The sequence below is a fragment of the Pelmatolapia mariae genome, linkage group LG7 (assembly GCF_036321145.2).
Source record: "Pelmatolapia mariae isolate MD_Pm_ZW linkage group LG7, Pm_UMD_F_2, whole genome shotgun sequence".
Classification (NCBI taxonomy): Eukaryota; Metazoa; Chordata; class Actinopteri; order Cichliformes; family Cichlidae; genus Pelmatolapia; species Pelmatolapia mariae.
In genome coordinates, this window is record NC_086233.1 from 58,786,559 (window position 1) to 58,803,687 (window position 17,129).

Sequence of the window (17,129 nt, forward strand, 5' to 3'; positions counted from 1 at the left end):
CCGTCCTTGAACAGCTCTTTGTGTTTGTGAAATGAAGCATTGATAGCCTGTATCACAAAGCAACAGTACACATGTTTATTTGTGAAAAAAAATCTGGTAAAAACAGTGATGAGGTATAATTTAAAAATACCAGTGTAAAGTACGAAATAATTTAAAAATACCAGTGTAAAGTACGAAATAATTTTAAAATACCAGTGTAAAATACCAGTTCAAAGTAAGGCAAGTGAAAAAGGAATAAAAATGTTTTCCAGAGGAAAGAGGGAGCTATCACTTTCCTATCATTCTTTTTAATTGATACCCATGGTTGCACTGATATGATAAGGCATCAACAAGTGGGGCCAGTGCCACCCCAGGCTATGCCCTGTGTGTCCATGCATACTTATACACATTTTTATAGAAATGACTAATGGCAAATGATTAACCGCCACTTTTGGAGGAACAGCCTGGAGCTGTGTCTCCATGGCAGCAGCAAACACTAATAAGCCTTTTAGGATTGGCTCATTGTTTATTATGATAAAAAGCTAGTTAACCTGTGTCAACACATAGCTTTAGGTAGTCACAACAAACAGCGTGATGGATGTAGCAGAAAAGTATTTGTCCTTCAGACTGTTAGATCATTTAATGGATTGTAAGTAACAGCAATTTTAAATGATTTTGAAGTTGAAAATCACCTCTCTCCTCCTCAAACAAATCTGATTTGATCTGACAGGAGGAAGCTGGCACTATTAATAGATATTTTTCTGACTAAACTGATTGTGTTACATCACAATCTCTTTAGTATCTATGTAATCGCATGAATATTGACTGTTACCCATGACTGATCTTACATAAGATTGTTATTCATTTAATTAAAAGAATGTATTTGTTGGATCAAGAACATGTAGAACAACAATATTACTGAGTATTACTGAGTATATAGATTTTTTGCCAAATTGTTATTAATTGTAACAGTTAACATTATAACTGCTGTTACAGTTATTAATAATTATTGTTTCAAAATAAAGACAAAATCTAGGTCTGTGAATGTTAGCCTAAGTGTTTCATTCACATCAGTTTGAGCAAAAAAACCCAAAACAATAATGAATATCGGTCTGTTTAAGACTCTCTCTTGCACATCAGGTAATCCTTGTTGCCTCTGCTCAAAGTTTCTGAACACACGGCATTGAAACACAATGAGTGGTAAGTGCTATATAGCTCCAGTATGCCAATTTAAGATTGCAAAACAGTGACTCAAAGCAGTGCCTTAGGTCATCATTCCTGATATATCCTCTCCGTGCAGTGTGAAGCTGCAGTTTTTAGTCTATATTATCTTATGTTTTATATTGCAAAAAGGCGATGACAAAGAAATCACGTTTCAGCAGCTTTACGTAATGTGACTTTCTCCCATACATAACATGACTTTCTCCTAACCACTCTTCAGTGGTTCCCCAGTAAATCCCGAATTTCTCATCACATACAAATGCTTCAGGCCCTCATACTATCATATTATGCCCACAGTGCACTCTCAGAATGCAGGCTTGCTTGTAGTTTCTAGAGATTCTAAATTGGGAGGCAGAGCCTTTAGCTACCAGGACCCTCTCCTGTGGAGTCAGCTCCCAATTTGGATTTGGGAGATGGATGTCTTTACTTTTAAAATTAGACCTAAAACTTTCCTTTTTCATAAAGCTTAGTCAGGACAGGATCAGGTGCCCTTGAACCATCCCTTAGATATGCTGATATTGGCTCAGATTGCTGCGGGACTTCATGCGATGCACAGAGCACTTCTTCTCCATGTGTTTATATACCTCTGCAACATGTCATTATAATTTTATCTTATCTCTCCCTTAATGTGTTTGGTCCCGTCTTCCTATGCTCTGTTTTCTTTTGTCTTCTCTTTCTTCTTTTCTCTTTCCTTTCACCCCCAACCAGTTCTGTCAGATGGCTGCCCCTCCCTGAGCCTGGTTCTGCCAGAGGTTTCTTCCTGTTAAACGGGAGTTTCCCTTCCCATTGTCACAAAGTGCTTGCTCATCAGGGGGCACTTGATTGTTAGGGGTTTTTCCAATACTTTATCTTAGAAATATGGTATCTAACCAGATTCTTACTCTGGATGGCATTACCTTGGCCTCCAGTAACACTGTGAGGAACCTTGGAGTCATTTTTGACTAGGATATGTCCTTCAATGCACATATTAAACAAATATGTAAGACTGCTTTCTTCCATTTGCGCAACATCTCTAAAATTAGAAATATCCTGTCTCAGAGTGACGCTGAAAAACTAGTTCATGCATTTATTACTTCCAGGCTGGACTACTGTAATTCATTATTATCAGGATGTCTTAAAAATTCCCTGAAAAGCCTTCAGTTAATCCAAAATGCTGCAGCAAGAGTACTGACAGGGACTCGAAAGAGAGAGCATATTTCTCCTGTATTGGCTTCCCTTCATTGGCTCCCTGTTAAACCCAGAATTGAATTCAAAATCCTGCTCCTCACATACAAGGTCTTAAATAATCAGGCCCCATCTTATCTTAACGACCTTATAGTACCATATCACCCTATTAGAGCACTTCGCTCTCGCACTGCAGGCTTACTTGTTGTTCCTAGAGTATTTAAAAGTAGAATGGGAGGCAGAGACTTCAGTTTTCAGGCCTCTCTTCTATGGAACCAGCTCCCAGTTTGGATTCGGGAGACAGACACTATCTCTACTTTTAAGATTAGGCTTAAAACTTTCCTTTTTGCTAAAGCATATAGTTAGGGCTGGATCAGGTGACCCTGAATTCTCCCTTAGTTATGCTGCAATAGGCATAGGCTGTTGGGGGACTCCCATGATGCATTGAGTTTTTCCTTTTCAGTCAGGTGGCTGTGGCTCAGGTGGTAGAGCAGATCAGCTACTGATCGGAAGGTTGGTGGTTCGATCCTAGGCTTCCCCAGTCTGCATGTCAAGTGTCCTTGGGCAAGATACTAACCCCAAATTGCCCTCCGATGCATCCATCGGAGTGTGAATGTGTGTGAATGTAGTTATAGTTTGCACTTGCGTTTAGAAGTGCTTGCATGAGTGGGTGTGAATGGGTGAATGAGGCATGTTGTATGCAGCGCTTTGAGTACTCCGGGAGAGTAGAAAAGCGCTATATAAGAATCAGTCCATCCATTTACCATTCATCTTTTTCACTCACTATGTGTTAATAGACCTCTCTGCATTGAATCATACTTGTTATTAATCTCTGTCTCTCTTCCACAGCCTGTCTTCTATCCTGTCTTCCTTTTCTCACCCCAACCGGTCGCAACAGATGGCCGCCCCTCCCTGAGCCTGGTTCTGTTGGAGGTTTCTTCCTCTTAAAAGGGAGTTTTTCTCTCCCACTGTCGCCAAAGTGCTTGCTCATAGGGGGTCATTTGATTTTTGGGTTTTTCTCTGTCTGTATTATTGTAGGGTCTACCTTACAATATAAAGCACCTTGAAGTGACTGTTGTTGTGATTTGGCACTGTATAAATAAAACTGAATTGAACTGAATTACAGTATAAAGTACTTTGAGGTTACTGTTGTTGTAAACCTGAATTGAATAGAATATATTTTTACCATACAGATCAAATTAAATTCAAATTAAACACCTGCAAATGTAAAGGAATAATTATTGTGTTCATGCCTTTTGTTTGCCATTATGGCCAGCATGTCTGCATTTGGTTGTAAAGGTGTCAGTGGAAAATGAGTTATGAAACCTAAATATCTTACAAAGGAATGTTCCTCGCGGCAGAATCGTGTGGTACTGTACAAATGGCGTCTCCCAGACCTGTCTGAACTCATGTAGGTATTTCCAGTTCCAACGCCTGATAGAAAAAGTGACTCGTCTCAAGTCAAAACACGATGATATTATCATAATACCTCATTTTCACTATCAATTTTCCGTTAATTTATTTGGACAATTTTTTTTACAGCAATTACAGCAAGAAGGTGCGGCTTTGATAGTATTCTGAAGAATGTAACTACAACCTAAAGTACCTGGGTCCTATTCACCACATCTGGAACTTATTATTATAAGTATTCATGGCATATGCTGACATACAGTATGTGCTGCTCCACTTCACTGTTGACAAATACTGTATGTGTAAAGTCTATTGTGTGGGTGTATTAGCGGCAGACAGGAGCATTTTTTCTTGAAGTCTACTTGATTCTCTTTTAGAACTTTCTGAATAATCTTATACATTTTTATAATTAACAAGTTTATGATTCAGTTTTCTTTGTACATTGGTACTATATATGATGCAACTCTAAAGATAGAGGGGGTTTTTAAATTTAGAAAAGCACCATGTCTTGACGTTAAGGGCAAATAAATCTGTTGTTTTAGTACATATACAACCCAATTTGCTCAGTTCAAAAGCCTGTATCTTTGATGTTATGGGGGTGCATGGGTGTCTGTGGAATTGGTAGCTTGCACATTTGCAATGACACCATAAATGCTGAAAGATATATCCAGGCTTTAAAGAACTATATGCTCCCAACCAGATGGCATCTTAAGTTCTGGGGATGGCCTTGCATATTTCAGCAGGGCAATGCTACTAACTGTCTTGCTACATACTGTTACAACAGCATGGCTTTGTAGTAGAAGAGTCCGGGTGCTGAACCTGGCCCGCCTGCAGTCCAGACCTTTAACCAACAGAAATATCCAAAAGTGTTGAGCAGCAAGAATTCTATATATAAAAAAAAACTTTCCTCATCTAAAAATCTAGTAACGGGTCTCCTCAGTCTAAAAAAAAGGAAGGCTGCTATACAGCAGTCAGCAAGGCCTGTTCCAACTTTTTTGAAATGTGACATTATAAAATGTTTCAGTTTAAACATCGGATATTATCAATGTTCTGTTGTGAATAAAATAGGTTTTGGATTATTTTTTTTACTTTTACATAAAAAATGAACTTCAAAATTATTTAATTATTTTCTTGTTGGGGTTTTTTCCACAGTGTTTACCACCCCTAAACGTTAGATAGAAACACACCTTTATGGTTTCTGACAACATTTGGTAATAACTGAGTGAGTGAAGAAGAGGCCAGGTTACGTCTCTAGTCTTGCCAAGCTAGGAGAATGATCCTTTTGAATAAATTACAAGACTGCTCAGACAGAGTAGGTGTCTGCCATAAAAGGCATTGCATTTCATTCCATTCTCCTCTACCTGCGTCCTGAGATGTAATACAGAGAGACCAGAGTGATGGGAGTGTGGCTACAAAAGCCTGACAGGGAGTGAGAAAATTAAACAATCCTATAGACAAAGCAGTTATGTGAAAAGATGGGGTGGCTGCCTGATGGAAAGTGCTGCTAGAAAATAAGAAAAGAACTAACATGTTACATAACAGCTGGATGGCTGTAGGCAATTACATGTTCAAACATACATAAATTCCTACTTTAAGAGCATGTACATCTCTTAATCCAGCACTGTGGTCAGGAGTATTAGCAATACTATCCTGTGGTTCTTTTTTTGTACTTTGAGTCATTTATTTACATCCTGTTTCTGTGGACATAAGTGACGCACGACAGACACAAATATGGGACGTGCGTTCTAACCTGTGTGTTCTGCTGTGTGTGTGTGTGCTTATGTCAGGTGTTCATACAAAACACGGGGCAAGTTTGGAGACATCACTGTGCTGGTTGTCGGGGTTTCCTTGAAATGAAGTTCCATGTTATAATTATTGTGACGGCTTCAAAACAAACTTGTCCTGGCATAATTTGCTCTTAAGAACCACTAAGGAATTAGGCTGCCACCCTGGCCCTCATTTCCACAAATGCAGTGTTGTTAGTTCCAGTTGTTTCTCAGAACAAATGAGTCTGGGATTGACCGTCACAGTGCAGGCGATGGGTAATTCTCCATAGCGCTTGGAAAACAAAGGTTATATCATAGTTAAAACATATAAACTCTACATGGACTTGATTTTTTTTTCATTCTATTACGGCATTGCTGTATCAGTAAAATATGAAATATGCTTGTATGTTGTACATTTATATGGCAAATACTGTAGCATGCACTTTGAGGTAACCCCAGCCTTAAGTGTAGTCAAACCGACAAAAAAATAATAAATGTTACATGTCAAGGTGGTAGGTTTGAAGGATTGCTTGCTCAGCATGGTTGAAGCAATGGATTCATTTTCTGATTTAATATTTACACACAGTGCCCTCAAGTGACAATATGAGACTATTACACATTGAACATCAGGAACTTTACCATCACTGCAGGTAGTCTTTGTGGAAGTTCACATTTTACATCTTTCCAGCTAAAACAGCACAGGGCTGCATTTGTAAAAATTCTATAGAGCATCCTGAGATGTGCACTTACGGCCTCTTCGATATTTTAGTCTATTTAAGAGCAGTTCTGCGGTGTGAGAGGTTTTGTCTCAGTAAAGGAAAATATCCAACTACTGTTTGCGCTGTGAGCTTCGTGAGCACTGGATGCTGTTGAACTAGTGAACAACAACAGTATCTTCAGTTCTTAAAAAACAGAGAAAAAGAAACGATGGTGTAAACTATGATAAATCAACATACGGCTGAGTGATGAGTTGAAAAAGGGGAAAGACCCCATTTAATGGAGATGTTAAGAGCAGTCATACTGACAGGGGACAGTCAACAGTCAGTCTGGCTGTGAGCTCCCTCTGCAGGACTGGAGTATGTGGTGCTGGTGATGTTTCTGTAAAGCTGCCCTGGCTGTGTGAGGGCGAGTTATTGCTGGTCTCTTGAGGATTTTGGATATCTCACACTTCTGGCCTGGCTGCTCACCAGAGTCCATCTTCACACTAAAAGATAGAGATCTTTTTTAATGTCCACATTCCACTGACCAAGTTGAGATCACAATTTAACTATAATATGGTGATGTCACTGATTTACAAAACTCAACTGAACATTTTACAACAAAATGTGTTGTTTCAAATGTGACTATTTAAATATAAAGATACTTTTTAATAATGACATACCGTGAATGCTTCAGCCTTTCACTTGGGGCAGCTGTTGGAGGTGGGTGCGGTATGGGTGCAGGCAGAGTCATTGGAGGCACACTCATTTGCAGGTCTGTATCTCCTGAAGTCATACATATTTCAAAGGCGCTGCTGAATTCAGGTAAATATTGTGGTCTGGCCCGGCTAAGATGAAGCCTCCGTGCACGGATCCCTTGCGGTTTCAAATCAACAGCAGTTGCACTGCCTTTGAGAGGAGGAGAAGGGGACACTGCGGTTTGGGGAGCCAGCGACAGTCGAGCCATATCTGAAGGTAAGTTTTTTCTGGGAAGCAGATCTAAAAATAAATAAATAATAAGAATAATTGAAATAATTCAGTTATTTTTCTCCTTACATTACAAAAAGATCAGACATTACAATTACTGCTTTTATTCTGTACAGACTTATTTATAATGCGTGAAGTTTGCACGGTGAGTTCTCACCTGGGGAAAGAGACTGGAAAGAGAAATCTAGTGAGGCTGCATCTTGGTTGTCATACTCTTTCTCCTCTTCACTGCTGTCACTCCTCATAGAACCACAGCCATCTTCTTCCTCATCACAACGGGCTTCTTCATCATCAGAGTGCTGAATGGACAAGATTTGTGGCAGTCTGTCTTTCGCTATGGCCTCAAGACGTCTGAAACAAAGAATGATGATATTTAGTTTTATGTGCATACAAGTCTTCAGACATAGCCACATCGACAGCTTCTGCAATTTTAACTGGCTATGAAGAGGCTTTGTATTTGTGAAATCCTCCACAGCCCTCTGATGGTATTCAAATGGACAACTGTTTTAATATGCAATTAATCTATTGCATGGCCAGTAATGGCAAGATATAGATTAAAATGTAGCTTTTATTAATTTTTACATGTATGTGTTTTTAAAAAAGTAAAGTAATTCAGCATTTAATACCTGCTATGCTGTTCCCTCCAAGCTCTGAGCTCTGCAAAGACATCAGCACGTTCTGTCAGATCAGGCTCCTCGAGGTCATATGTGTGTTCTGGTACGTGAATGGGAAAGTCTCGGGGGGTGAAAGTAGACCTGGTGGGTGCTGTCTATGAGACAGTAGAGAGGCACAACAAGCATGAGTGGTAATAGATGATGGTAGGAAACTTAAAGTAATAGAGGCCTAAGAGCACATTAATTATGGATAGCAAGAACAGTGAGGAACAACAAACACAGCAAGGGCAGATTGAATGAGACAGAAAGGTATAAATAAGATGCAGGGTGACAGTGGTGGGGTGTATTTATGCCAGTTATAACAGATCGGAGGGTGGTGACAGTGATAGCCCCGTCTGTCAACTTCTTCTGACACAACCCTTCTCACATCTCCATCACCCCTCACTATGCTTGTCCTCTCAGGTTGTTTGCCTGCCTGATAATAATTAGCTGATTCTTTTTATACTGACATGACATTAAAGAGACGAGCTGCTGGTGCCAGGCATTCATAATGGCCTGTCAAAGCTCATAAAGCTTGTTGTTCCTCTTAGTGGACAATGAAGACTCTGCTTTATGGGGAACAGCGAGACAGAAATAACTCATGTATATGGATCACAGCGTGTGGTGTATGGATTCATCTCATAATTTATTAAGTGAGATCAAATAATTTTCTCCACTGCATTGCAGGACTTTGTTGCTACTTACCCTTAACTTTTGTCGCTTTGCTCGAATAGCCTGGACTGGGTTCCCACAGAAGATGATGTTACCTGCTCCTTCAAAAATCGACAGAGTAAAACAGGCATCAGTGATTGAAACTGTCATTATTTCATGGCACAATTAAGTCCTCTTGGTGGCACTGTTGAGCAAAGATTGTTTTTACTGCTCCAACAGTTCACCTGCACAGAGTAATGCTAATCAAAATAAAATGGAAATGGCACTAAGACTAATGAGATCAACCACAGGAGTGCCTAACTGTGAGTCAGAGCGCTGGTTTCAGCTTCCACTACTGCCAGATCTGAGTCTGCAGAACCAGGTCTGGATCCAGAAGGGGAGAGAACTCCAGGCCTGATCGCTGACATGAGTCTGGAGCCTGAGTGTGGTCTGGTGCCTGACGATGACATGGCCCAGACACCGGAGAAGCTGGGAGAAGGGCATGTGGCTGAACTGGGTCGGCTGTAAGGATGTACACTGTCGGTTGTCTCCTCTACAAAGACAAAAGTGAGGTGTTTGTTAAATCGTCATCTGAATATCTGGACCATGTTGATGGATTTAAAATAGTACACACACACACACACACACACCATCACCAGCAGGATAAGAGGAGTTAGAATCTCTAATGGAGTTTCTGAGAATGTCCCAGTCTTCTCCCATGGTGGTACAGCAGCTAAGCCTGTCCTCCTCCACCTTTACATCATCAAGGTAACGCAGCTGAGGGACCAGCTCCCTCACCACTGCCCGGTAACTGTAGTCTGCCATCTGGGCAGGAGGAACGAAACAAGAGAAAATGACAGAGCCAAGGTGTACAACGAGATTCAAGATCACATTCAAATTCTTTTTTTTTTGCAACAGTGACATTTTTAATAATACGTGGTATTTTTAAATAGGGGGTGCCAGACAGCATAAGCTGATCCCAGCTCATAACAACTAGCGTTTGTAAAGTCTTGCACTATAAATTCTAGACTTTTATCATCCGGAAGAGAGCAGAGAGCGAGAGAGAGGCCAGTGAATCGCTGGCCTCTCTTTGGTTTCACCAAACCACACAGATGCAGAAAATGAAAAGGAGAGTGTGAGAGGCTGGTAAACAAAAGCAAGAAAATGAGAGAAAAGAGGAGGAGAATGAGTTTTAAATAAGAGGAAGTGAGAGAAAGACAGAGCGCAAGAAGAGTGATCACTTGGCAAGGGAGTAAACCCAAGAACCCCCCTCAGTCGTTACAAAGCACGGGCCTAATGCATATTCAGCTCAGCATCTCTCCTCATTGCCCTAGTTTCTTAATTAATGCTCTGCTGGTGGGTGTAAATAAACACATTCACAGTGGCCCAAAAAACTCAGCTCACTGCAGCTTCTGCCGTGTACCCAGCTACAATCAGTTTCACTGACTTGGCCCATGATAAGCTGTTTAAGGCTTTGTCACAGAAACCAAAAAATGCACCTTAACATAAAAATAAAGCATTGATGTTTACATACATACTATTTCAACAGTATGTTATGTCTAATTATTTTTGAGTATTTTGATGTCTCCTGCTCTAGCAGAGTGTTTCTGTTGAGTTAAGGACCCACATACAGAGAGTTGCGATCGCACACATGCTCTCATGTCTCAGCACAAACTGATTACATGTTAGAGATTATCTGTCTTCAGGGCTGACAGCCAGCCAGCACAGGCGAGACTGTTGAACGATTAGAACCACAAGTTGCATTTGCAAGTTGGCATTTACAACATCAAATGAATACAACACTTCCTTTTCAGGAACTCTGCCCAGCTCCTTGCTCAAGCTCTATTCAGCTGCAACCATTCTTGGTTTCGTTTTATCTTTTGCCAGACTGCCACTCTGAGCATTGCACCACTCTGTAGCGGTTGCTTCAAGATGTACTGGGTATGTTAATCGCAATAGGAGCATCCGCTTAAAGTCTAAACAACAAAGGACAAATACATCGCATAATACTCATACCTGAGTTGATGTGGGGTTTGGGCGTAAACAGACAGGGTTTCCCTCCAGGGTAAGTCTCTCCAGTTTGCTACATAAACTGAGATACTGAACCTGGACTAAATCATCCACGTCATTCCCTTCCAGATCTAACAGCTGCAGGTTCTCCAGCATGCCAACCTGACTCAGGTCTGACACGTTGTTATAGGACAAGTACAGCTCCTGAGAAGAAGGACAGGAAATAAGTGTTAAGTGGTAGAAAATGTGTGATTAATGAACTGAACCAGCAGAAGGAAAATGCACTAAAGAAAAAAAAACATGTTGGACCCAGGTCACGCTGTGGTATCGTCCCATGTCACAGACAGTTGGACGTTTTAAACAGCGGAAGTTCAATTACTTGAATCATATGTTACTACCTAGGCACGTTCAGTATTTGCCGCAAAAACATGGAAATGATTTGGGTAAAAATGGGTCACTTAGGTACCATGACAAATGGAAATTAATGTTTGAGGTATGAAGACCTATTTGAAATGTATCCAAAAATCCTTGACACAATTTATTTTTTGTTCTGTACACACATTTTTTAACTTTTGCAAAAAGAGAAAAGAAAGAAGCTACCAAGCTCCTGAATAGTTCCTACAAAGCCACCTGTAACCTATAAAGTCTACCGTAACAGCACAGAAAGTAGTAATCCCATCTAGGTCTTGTAGGCAGCACCGAGACATCCATAGCACCTGCAGTTGGGAGATGGTGGTTCCCAAGTCTCTAGGGAGACAAAATAACAAAAATTTGATTTAGAGGCAGGAAAGAGAGTTACATAATCATGGCTAAAAAAAGGATACTTTCTTGGCTACTGAAGCTTGCAGCTCCTTTCTCTTTGTGAAAATTATGTCCTGTTCACTGTCTCCCGCTTTCCTCCCTGCCTGAACCTTTCCACAATAGTTTCAGTCAGTGTACCTTACACTACAACACCGACTCCACTACAACTCCCACAACCCAAAGCAGGAAATGCTATCAGAGCCAGTGCATGTCCGGCTGACTCTGCTCTGCTCTGGTGCTCTCGGGGTGGAGCAGACAGTTCACTATCTTTCTCTGTGTACAGTTCTGTGCAAAAGTCTCAGAGTACTCTTGATTTTATTATATTCTGCTAGGAAAAATTAAAATTAGCTGCAGGGATTTATTGAAATGAACATAAATACAGTCTGTTATACCTGGGGAGGCCAATCCATGACTGACAGTGTTGCAGTTATTGCATTGGCAGTGTGTTGGGGATCGCTGGCGTGTTGAAACACGAAACTGTTGTCAATCCAGCAATTTTCAGATCTCATTGCAAGGTAGATGGTACTTTTCTGTGATCGTAACACTTTCAGTGTTGGGGAGATTTCCAACACCACTGGCTGAAACGCAGCTCCAAACCATGACAGAGCCCTCCACAGTGTTCTACAGATGGCTGTAGACACTAACTCTTGTACATCTCTCCTTTCCTCCTCCAGAAATATTGATTATTAGATAATTAGATAAACGAAACAATTTTTCTCATTGTCATGTAACACTTGTGTCATTGTCCAATTTCCTTATTTTAATTAAAGACACACTGCCCACCATGCTTAGATATGCCATGTTTTCAGCTAACAGTTCTTTGGGAATCACATTGGTGGTTCAAATATATTACTTTATTGCTTGTGTTATCTTTTGGTATCTTTTATTATCTGTTCATAGATACAACTACAGAACTGGGAACGGATTATGTTTTTTGTGACAGACTGCTATTAACAGAGTGCCTACAGATACAATTTAAAATTCTTTCTTCGCTAAACTTTCTGTTATGTGCACAACATTGGTTCATCCCTTCAGTTGGGTGCATTTTTTATGCTCGAATAATACATATTTCATATTTCTATGTTAAGTTGTTTAACAAACAAAAAAAAAATCCTCTGAAAATGGTTAGGTATAAGCGATGGACTGAAAATGAGTGAAAAACTGCCAATGTCTAAATTAAAACTGTGCAAGACTTTATAAACTATTGTTTATAATTTATTTAAATCGACCACTTACAAGAAAATCTGTCTCATGAGAAGCAAAATATAAAGTAATGAGAGATGGGTCAAGACTTTTTCACAGTAATGGTAAAAAAAAAAATTCTCTCCCTCTCACTTACTGTGACAACAATTTGTAGCTTTGCTTCAATATACTTTTGATGAAACAGCTATAGCTATAATCACTGGACAAGCTAGGAAAAAGTTTAGATATTCCCTGTCTCTTTTTGAGGATCAAATGCATGATTTTGAAATCTGATAGTACCTGAAACCCTCTGTATCCTATTGTGAGAAAGGTGGTTTAACCTGTTCTCTGTGTATCTCTAAACCTGTACACAGGTCTCACCTCCATGGTGTCTGGTTTACAAGTTGCAACAAGCATCTTCCACACATAAATATTGGAAGTCCCTATTTCAAAACCTTGTCACTATAGCCATACTATACTTCTTTGGGTAAGCTAATAACTTTTGACTTCCTGTAATGACACAAAGCAAGACCAGAGTAAACCACGACAGCATTCACTAAACTATGGGTTTTTTTCTGTTCTGGGTTAACTTATATTTATTTATCTTCAAGGAAATATGTGGGTGTTTCCTATTTTGGAAACATGTATATAATAAGATAAAAATGACCAGAAGCATGCATCAGTATCATCTTGGAAATCTATAATTTATAATACTTTGTAAATTTGTTTCTCGGGAATACAAACTTTGAAGTAAACAAAAAGATGGTATTTTTGTCTTACTTACCTTACTGACAGGATCCTGCTGTTGTTCATTTTTAGCTGCACTAATCCAGGCAAGTAGACACCTGCAAGAAATTAGTTAAACAAAACTATTTTTCTCATTTTCGTGTAACACTGGTGTCATTTTAACATGGTTTCGTTCTTATCACCTGATTTATTTGCTAATCAGATGTTCAGCATCATTTAAGTAAAAGAAAGCGTCCCTGAAGTGGCAGGTAAAACATGACTCATACATGTACAGACAGTGTTTGTCATGCCTTACACAATCTGGGATTTTTTTCTGAGGACAAAGCTCAGTCATAGTAAATATATCCCCCTACCATTATCTAATGATGGCTGGCACACCTGTGAGGTAATCAGGTGTGGAAATGTTATGTATATTTATGACTGTCTGCTCGTTCTGTGTTGTGACTATTACAAGTATCTGTTATGAATCATTACTGTAAATTGTGTTAACAGTTTCTCATTGCTCGTTAGTTTAACTGAACTTAAATGAGATAAAACTTACTGTATTTTTTGTAGCCTTGGCTACATAAAGAAAACAATAACACCACTGATGCTGACTAACAGTGAGCTCTAATGAGTACACATACAAACAGACACCTATTGTTTTACTGTTTTACATATTCAGCTGCAGTACTGTGCAAAAGTCTTGAGCCATTCCTCATTTGTTTGTATTTTGTCTTCAAGGAACCAGACTTTGTTGTATTTAATTAGTCTTGAACAACAGGTCTCTAGGCTTTCTGAAGTTTTTCTTGGGATACTGGCTGCTTTTTTACTTATTTTCAGTACAGTCTTTGTACTTGATCACTTTCTTAGTTAAACTACTTAACACTGACCTATGAATCATTCAACAACTAAAAAAGGTACCTAACTCAAGAGGTGAACTAGTTTTGTGTCTACACACAACTTACACAACAGACAATTTAGAAAAGAACCAGTTTTAAATTCTATATTTAGGGACTTTTTTACAAGCTGCCTGTCACAGTAACAATTCATTTGTTTAGTCGAGTCTACAAAAGATAACACAGTTTGACAGACGAAAAATAACTACAGCAGAGGAACAGTATCAAAAAGTCATGTATTTAAGAAATTAGAAACAAAATCCAGCAAAATTACACAAAAAAATGGACTAAAAAATTAGTGGCAACAGATCTTATGGAGTGATAAATACAAATTGGACATTTTTGGTTCAAGTCATCATCAATATGTATGGAGAAGGACAAGAGAGAGTTAGAACAGTGAGTGTCTACAGACATCTGTAAAACACAGTGTCATGGTTTGGAGCTGCATTTAAGCCAGTGATAGACCAATATGGTCCAATTCTGATCACAATCTGGAAAGTGTTGTATTTGCAACGACTTCATGTTTAAGCATGCTAATGATCCCAAACATGCTGCCACTGCTGTAAAAGCATACCTGGGTAGAAAAACATGCCATGGCCTCTCCAGAACACGGACTTCAACATTACCTAAGCAGTGTGGGATCGTGTTGACTGAGAACAGAACAGAAGGCAGCCAAACTCCCAAGAAGAGCTTTGAAATGTCCTTCTGGAATCCTGAAGACTACTTAAAGAAATGACAAGAAAGCTTGCGTAAGGGAGTTGAGACTGTGTTGAAGAATAAAAGTGGTCATGCTAAATACTGACTTTGGTAGACCAAATCTTGTTAGATTATTACAAACGCTGATTATGGTGTATATTTGTGTATATTTGCACATACTTCAATAAATCACTGCACCAATTTCCCATATTTCTTGCAAAATATAACCGAATGAAGGGTGCCTCAAGACTTGCACAGTGCACAGTACTGTATTTAATCAGTGACATGTTATATATCTTACCAAAGTTACCAAGTGTGTTTTCTTGAGTGTCTACACAGATCTCCAGTGAGGTCACATTAGAGAGGTCTTGTGTGCCACACAGCAATTTCTGTAGGAGGAGAATAAGAAGCTGACCTGGGCAGAAGGGCACTGTCTCTTTACTTTATGTAGTCTGTATCATTCTGTAGCTGCGATTAACAAACATGACTTTGATTTGATGTTAAGTCTTTGAAGAATTTCTTTCCCAATTTCAGTTTCAAACATACTCTTTTTAAACAAAAATCAAAGAGGATTTTAATTAGTATAGGAGACAACACTAACGGAATTATTTCAGTAAAATAGGCATTATAATACAGGCAAGATGTATATGGTAGATGTTATCCAGATGCTAATATTTGCTATTGTCAATTTAGAATTATGCTAACTAAATGCTTTCACTAGTATATTATATTCGTATAAACAACATGATAAGAGGTGTATAACGGTGATAAATACTAACTGTATTTAAAGGTACCTACCAACTTCTCCGGGGAGAGATAAAAGTCCACTGGTGTTTCAGAGTCCTCACAGGGTTTACTTGCAGGAGTTGGGTTGATGGAGCCTGAACCACTCAGCTCAGTCACCAGGACCCGTGCTGTACCAGGCCGGACCCCCTGGGGCACAGACCCATGACAGTAACTCATGCCTCACGCTGTATAAAATAAACAATCATAAAGTTATATTGAAAACACCAAAACCGTATGGCTTGTGAAACAAAAGGGAAGCAGTGAGCAGTACCTTCTCTACAGCCAGATATTCTAAGTAGCGCTAAATAAAGCAATAACTACCCTAGCTACATGCTGGTGTATACGGAAATATAATATTGTATCTATAATAAGAATATATATCACCTTTTGCAGAATTTTCCCGTCTGTGTCACTAGATAGTCTATACATTTACATTCAAACCTACAACTGAGGGCTCGCAAGCAAAAGTTTCCTTGGCAACCACAGACGACTTCCTGGATACGGCACTAACTGACCCCAGAGCCGCTGAATGGATTCCATTCAGCGGCTCAGTTAGACCCGTGGCTCCCTGGGATATGTAGTACACTCCGGTATTTCTTATGGTTGACACTCATCTAATCTATTATCCAGTAGTTACTGGATAATATCCTGTAGATATTGATGAGATCAATCCAGGACTGATAACGTTTTCTTGTGCCTTTCTTTTTTATTTAAATAATTTTTTGTGTGCATTAGCAGTCTGTTTGGGATCATCAGAATGCTGAAAAATGAAGCTGTTCCCAATCAGACGATTTAGTGGATCAAAATCTAACAGAACCTTTCTACATTCATAACAATAATAATAATAAGTCGTTTCATCTCAACATAAGATCTGTTTCCACTGATTTTCAGCCCAGTTCTTGTGTAATTTGGCATAATCCAACCTTTTTTCCCCCTGTTTCCCTTCATGACAGCCACTGAGAACATTTCTGATGAAGATTCAGCAAACAGTAGATTGATCAACTGAAGGACAAGATACATCTCTTAGGTCCTGTGTCAGGTCTTTCTTTCTGTTGATCAGCTGTAAATCGTTTTATGCCTGTCACATCTTTTATTGTCCTCCACCGGCCCAGATTGCCCAGATTTTTTTAGGGGCACACTGCTCAGTATTAACGATTTCCAAGTTTTCAGCAAACAGTTCTTTGGGAAACATCAAACACTGCGATAAACATGTGTTATCTTTGACATTTTTCATACATACAACTAAAGAAAAGGATGCTAGTAACAAAGAGCCTAAAAATACCAATTTAAATTATGTTTAGACACAACGCTGATTCATGCCTCGAGTAAGGTACATTTTTTATACTTGAATGATGCATACAGTCAGTGTTATTGAGTGGCTGAACAAAAAAAATATTCCTCAAAAGCATTTGGGTTATGTCTACAACAAGTCCTCAACCTTGGTCAAGCACATGGACTGGGCTACAAAATGAGTAAAAAAATCAGTCAGTGTCCAAAGAA

The 17,129-nt window shown here is 39.3% G+C and overlaps 1 protein-coding gene across 2 annotated transcripts; it reads right to left on the reverse strand.

The window, feature by feature from the left end:
- Positions 1-6,026: 6,026 nt before the first annotated feature.
- Positions 6,027-16,126, reverse strand: lrrc56 (leucine rich repeat containing 56). 2 transcript variants are annotated; one of them, XM_063481206.1, is made up of 13 exons: positions 16,014-16,126; positions 15,642-15,814; positions 15,145-15,232; positions 13,307-13,367; positions 11,190-11,286; positions 10,546-10,743; positions 9,180-9,354; positions 8,852-9,082; positions 8,584-8,651; positions 7,852-7,994; positions 7,383-7,576; positions 6,922-7,237; positions 6,027-6,744 (listed from the first exon to the last, which is right to left on the reverse strand). In XM_063481206.1, the coding sequence occupies exons 2-13, from the start codon at positions 15,804-15,806 to the stop codon at positions 6,582-6,584; spliced, it is 1,899 nt and encodes a 632-aa protein (XP_063337276.1). In that variant the 5' UTR covers positions 15,807-15,814; positions 16,014-16,126; the 3' UTR covers positions 6,027-6,581. The 2 variants fall into 2 exon arrangements, with proteins under 2 accessions (XP_063337276.1, XP_063337277.1); XM_063481207.1 differs by lacking the exons at positions 15,145-15,232; positions 15,642-15,814; positions 16,014-16,126 and adding an exon at positions 14,722-14,797.
- Positions 16,127-17,129: the final 1,003 nt, after the last annotated feature.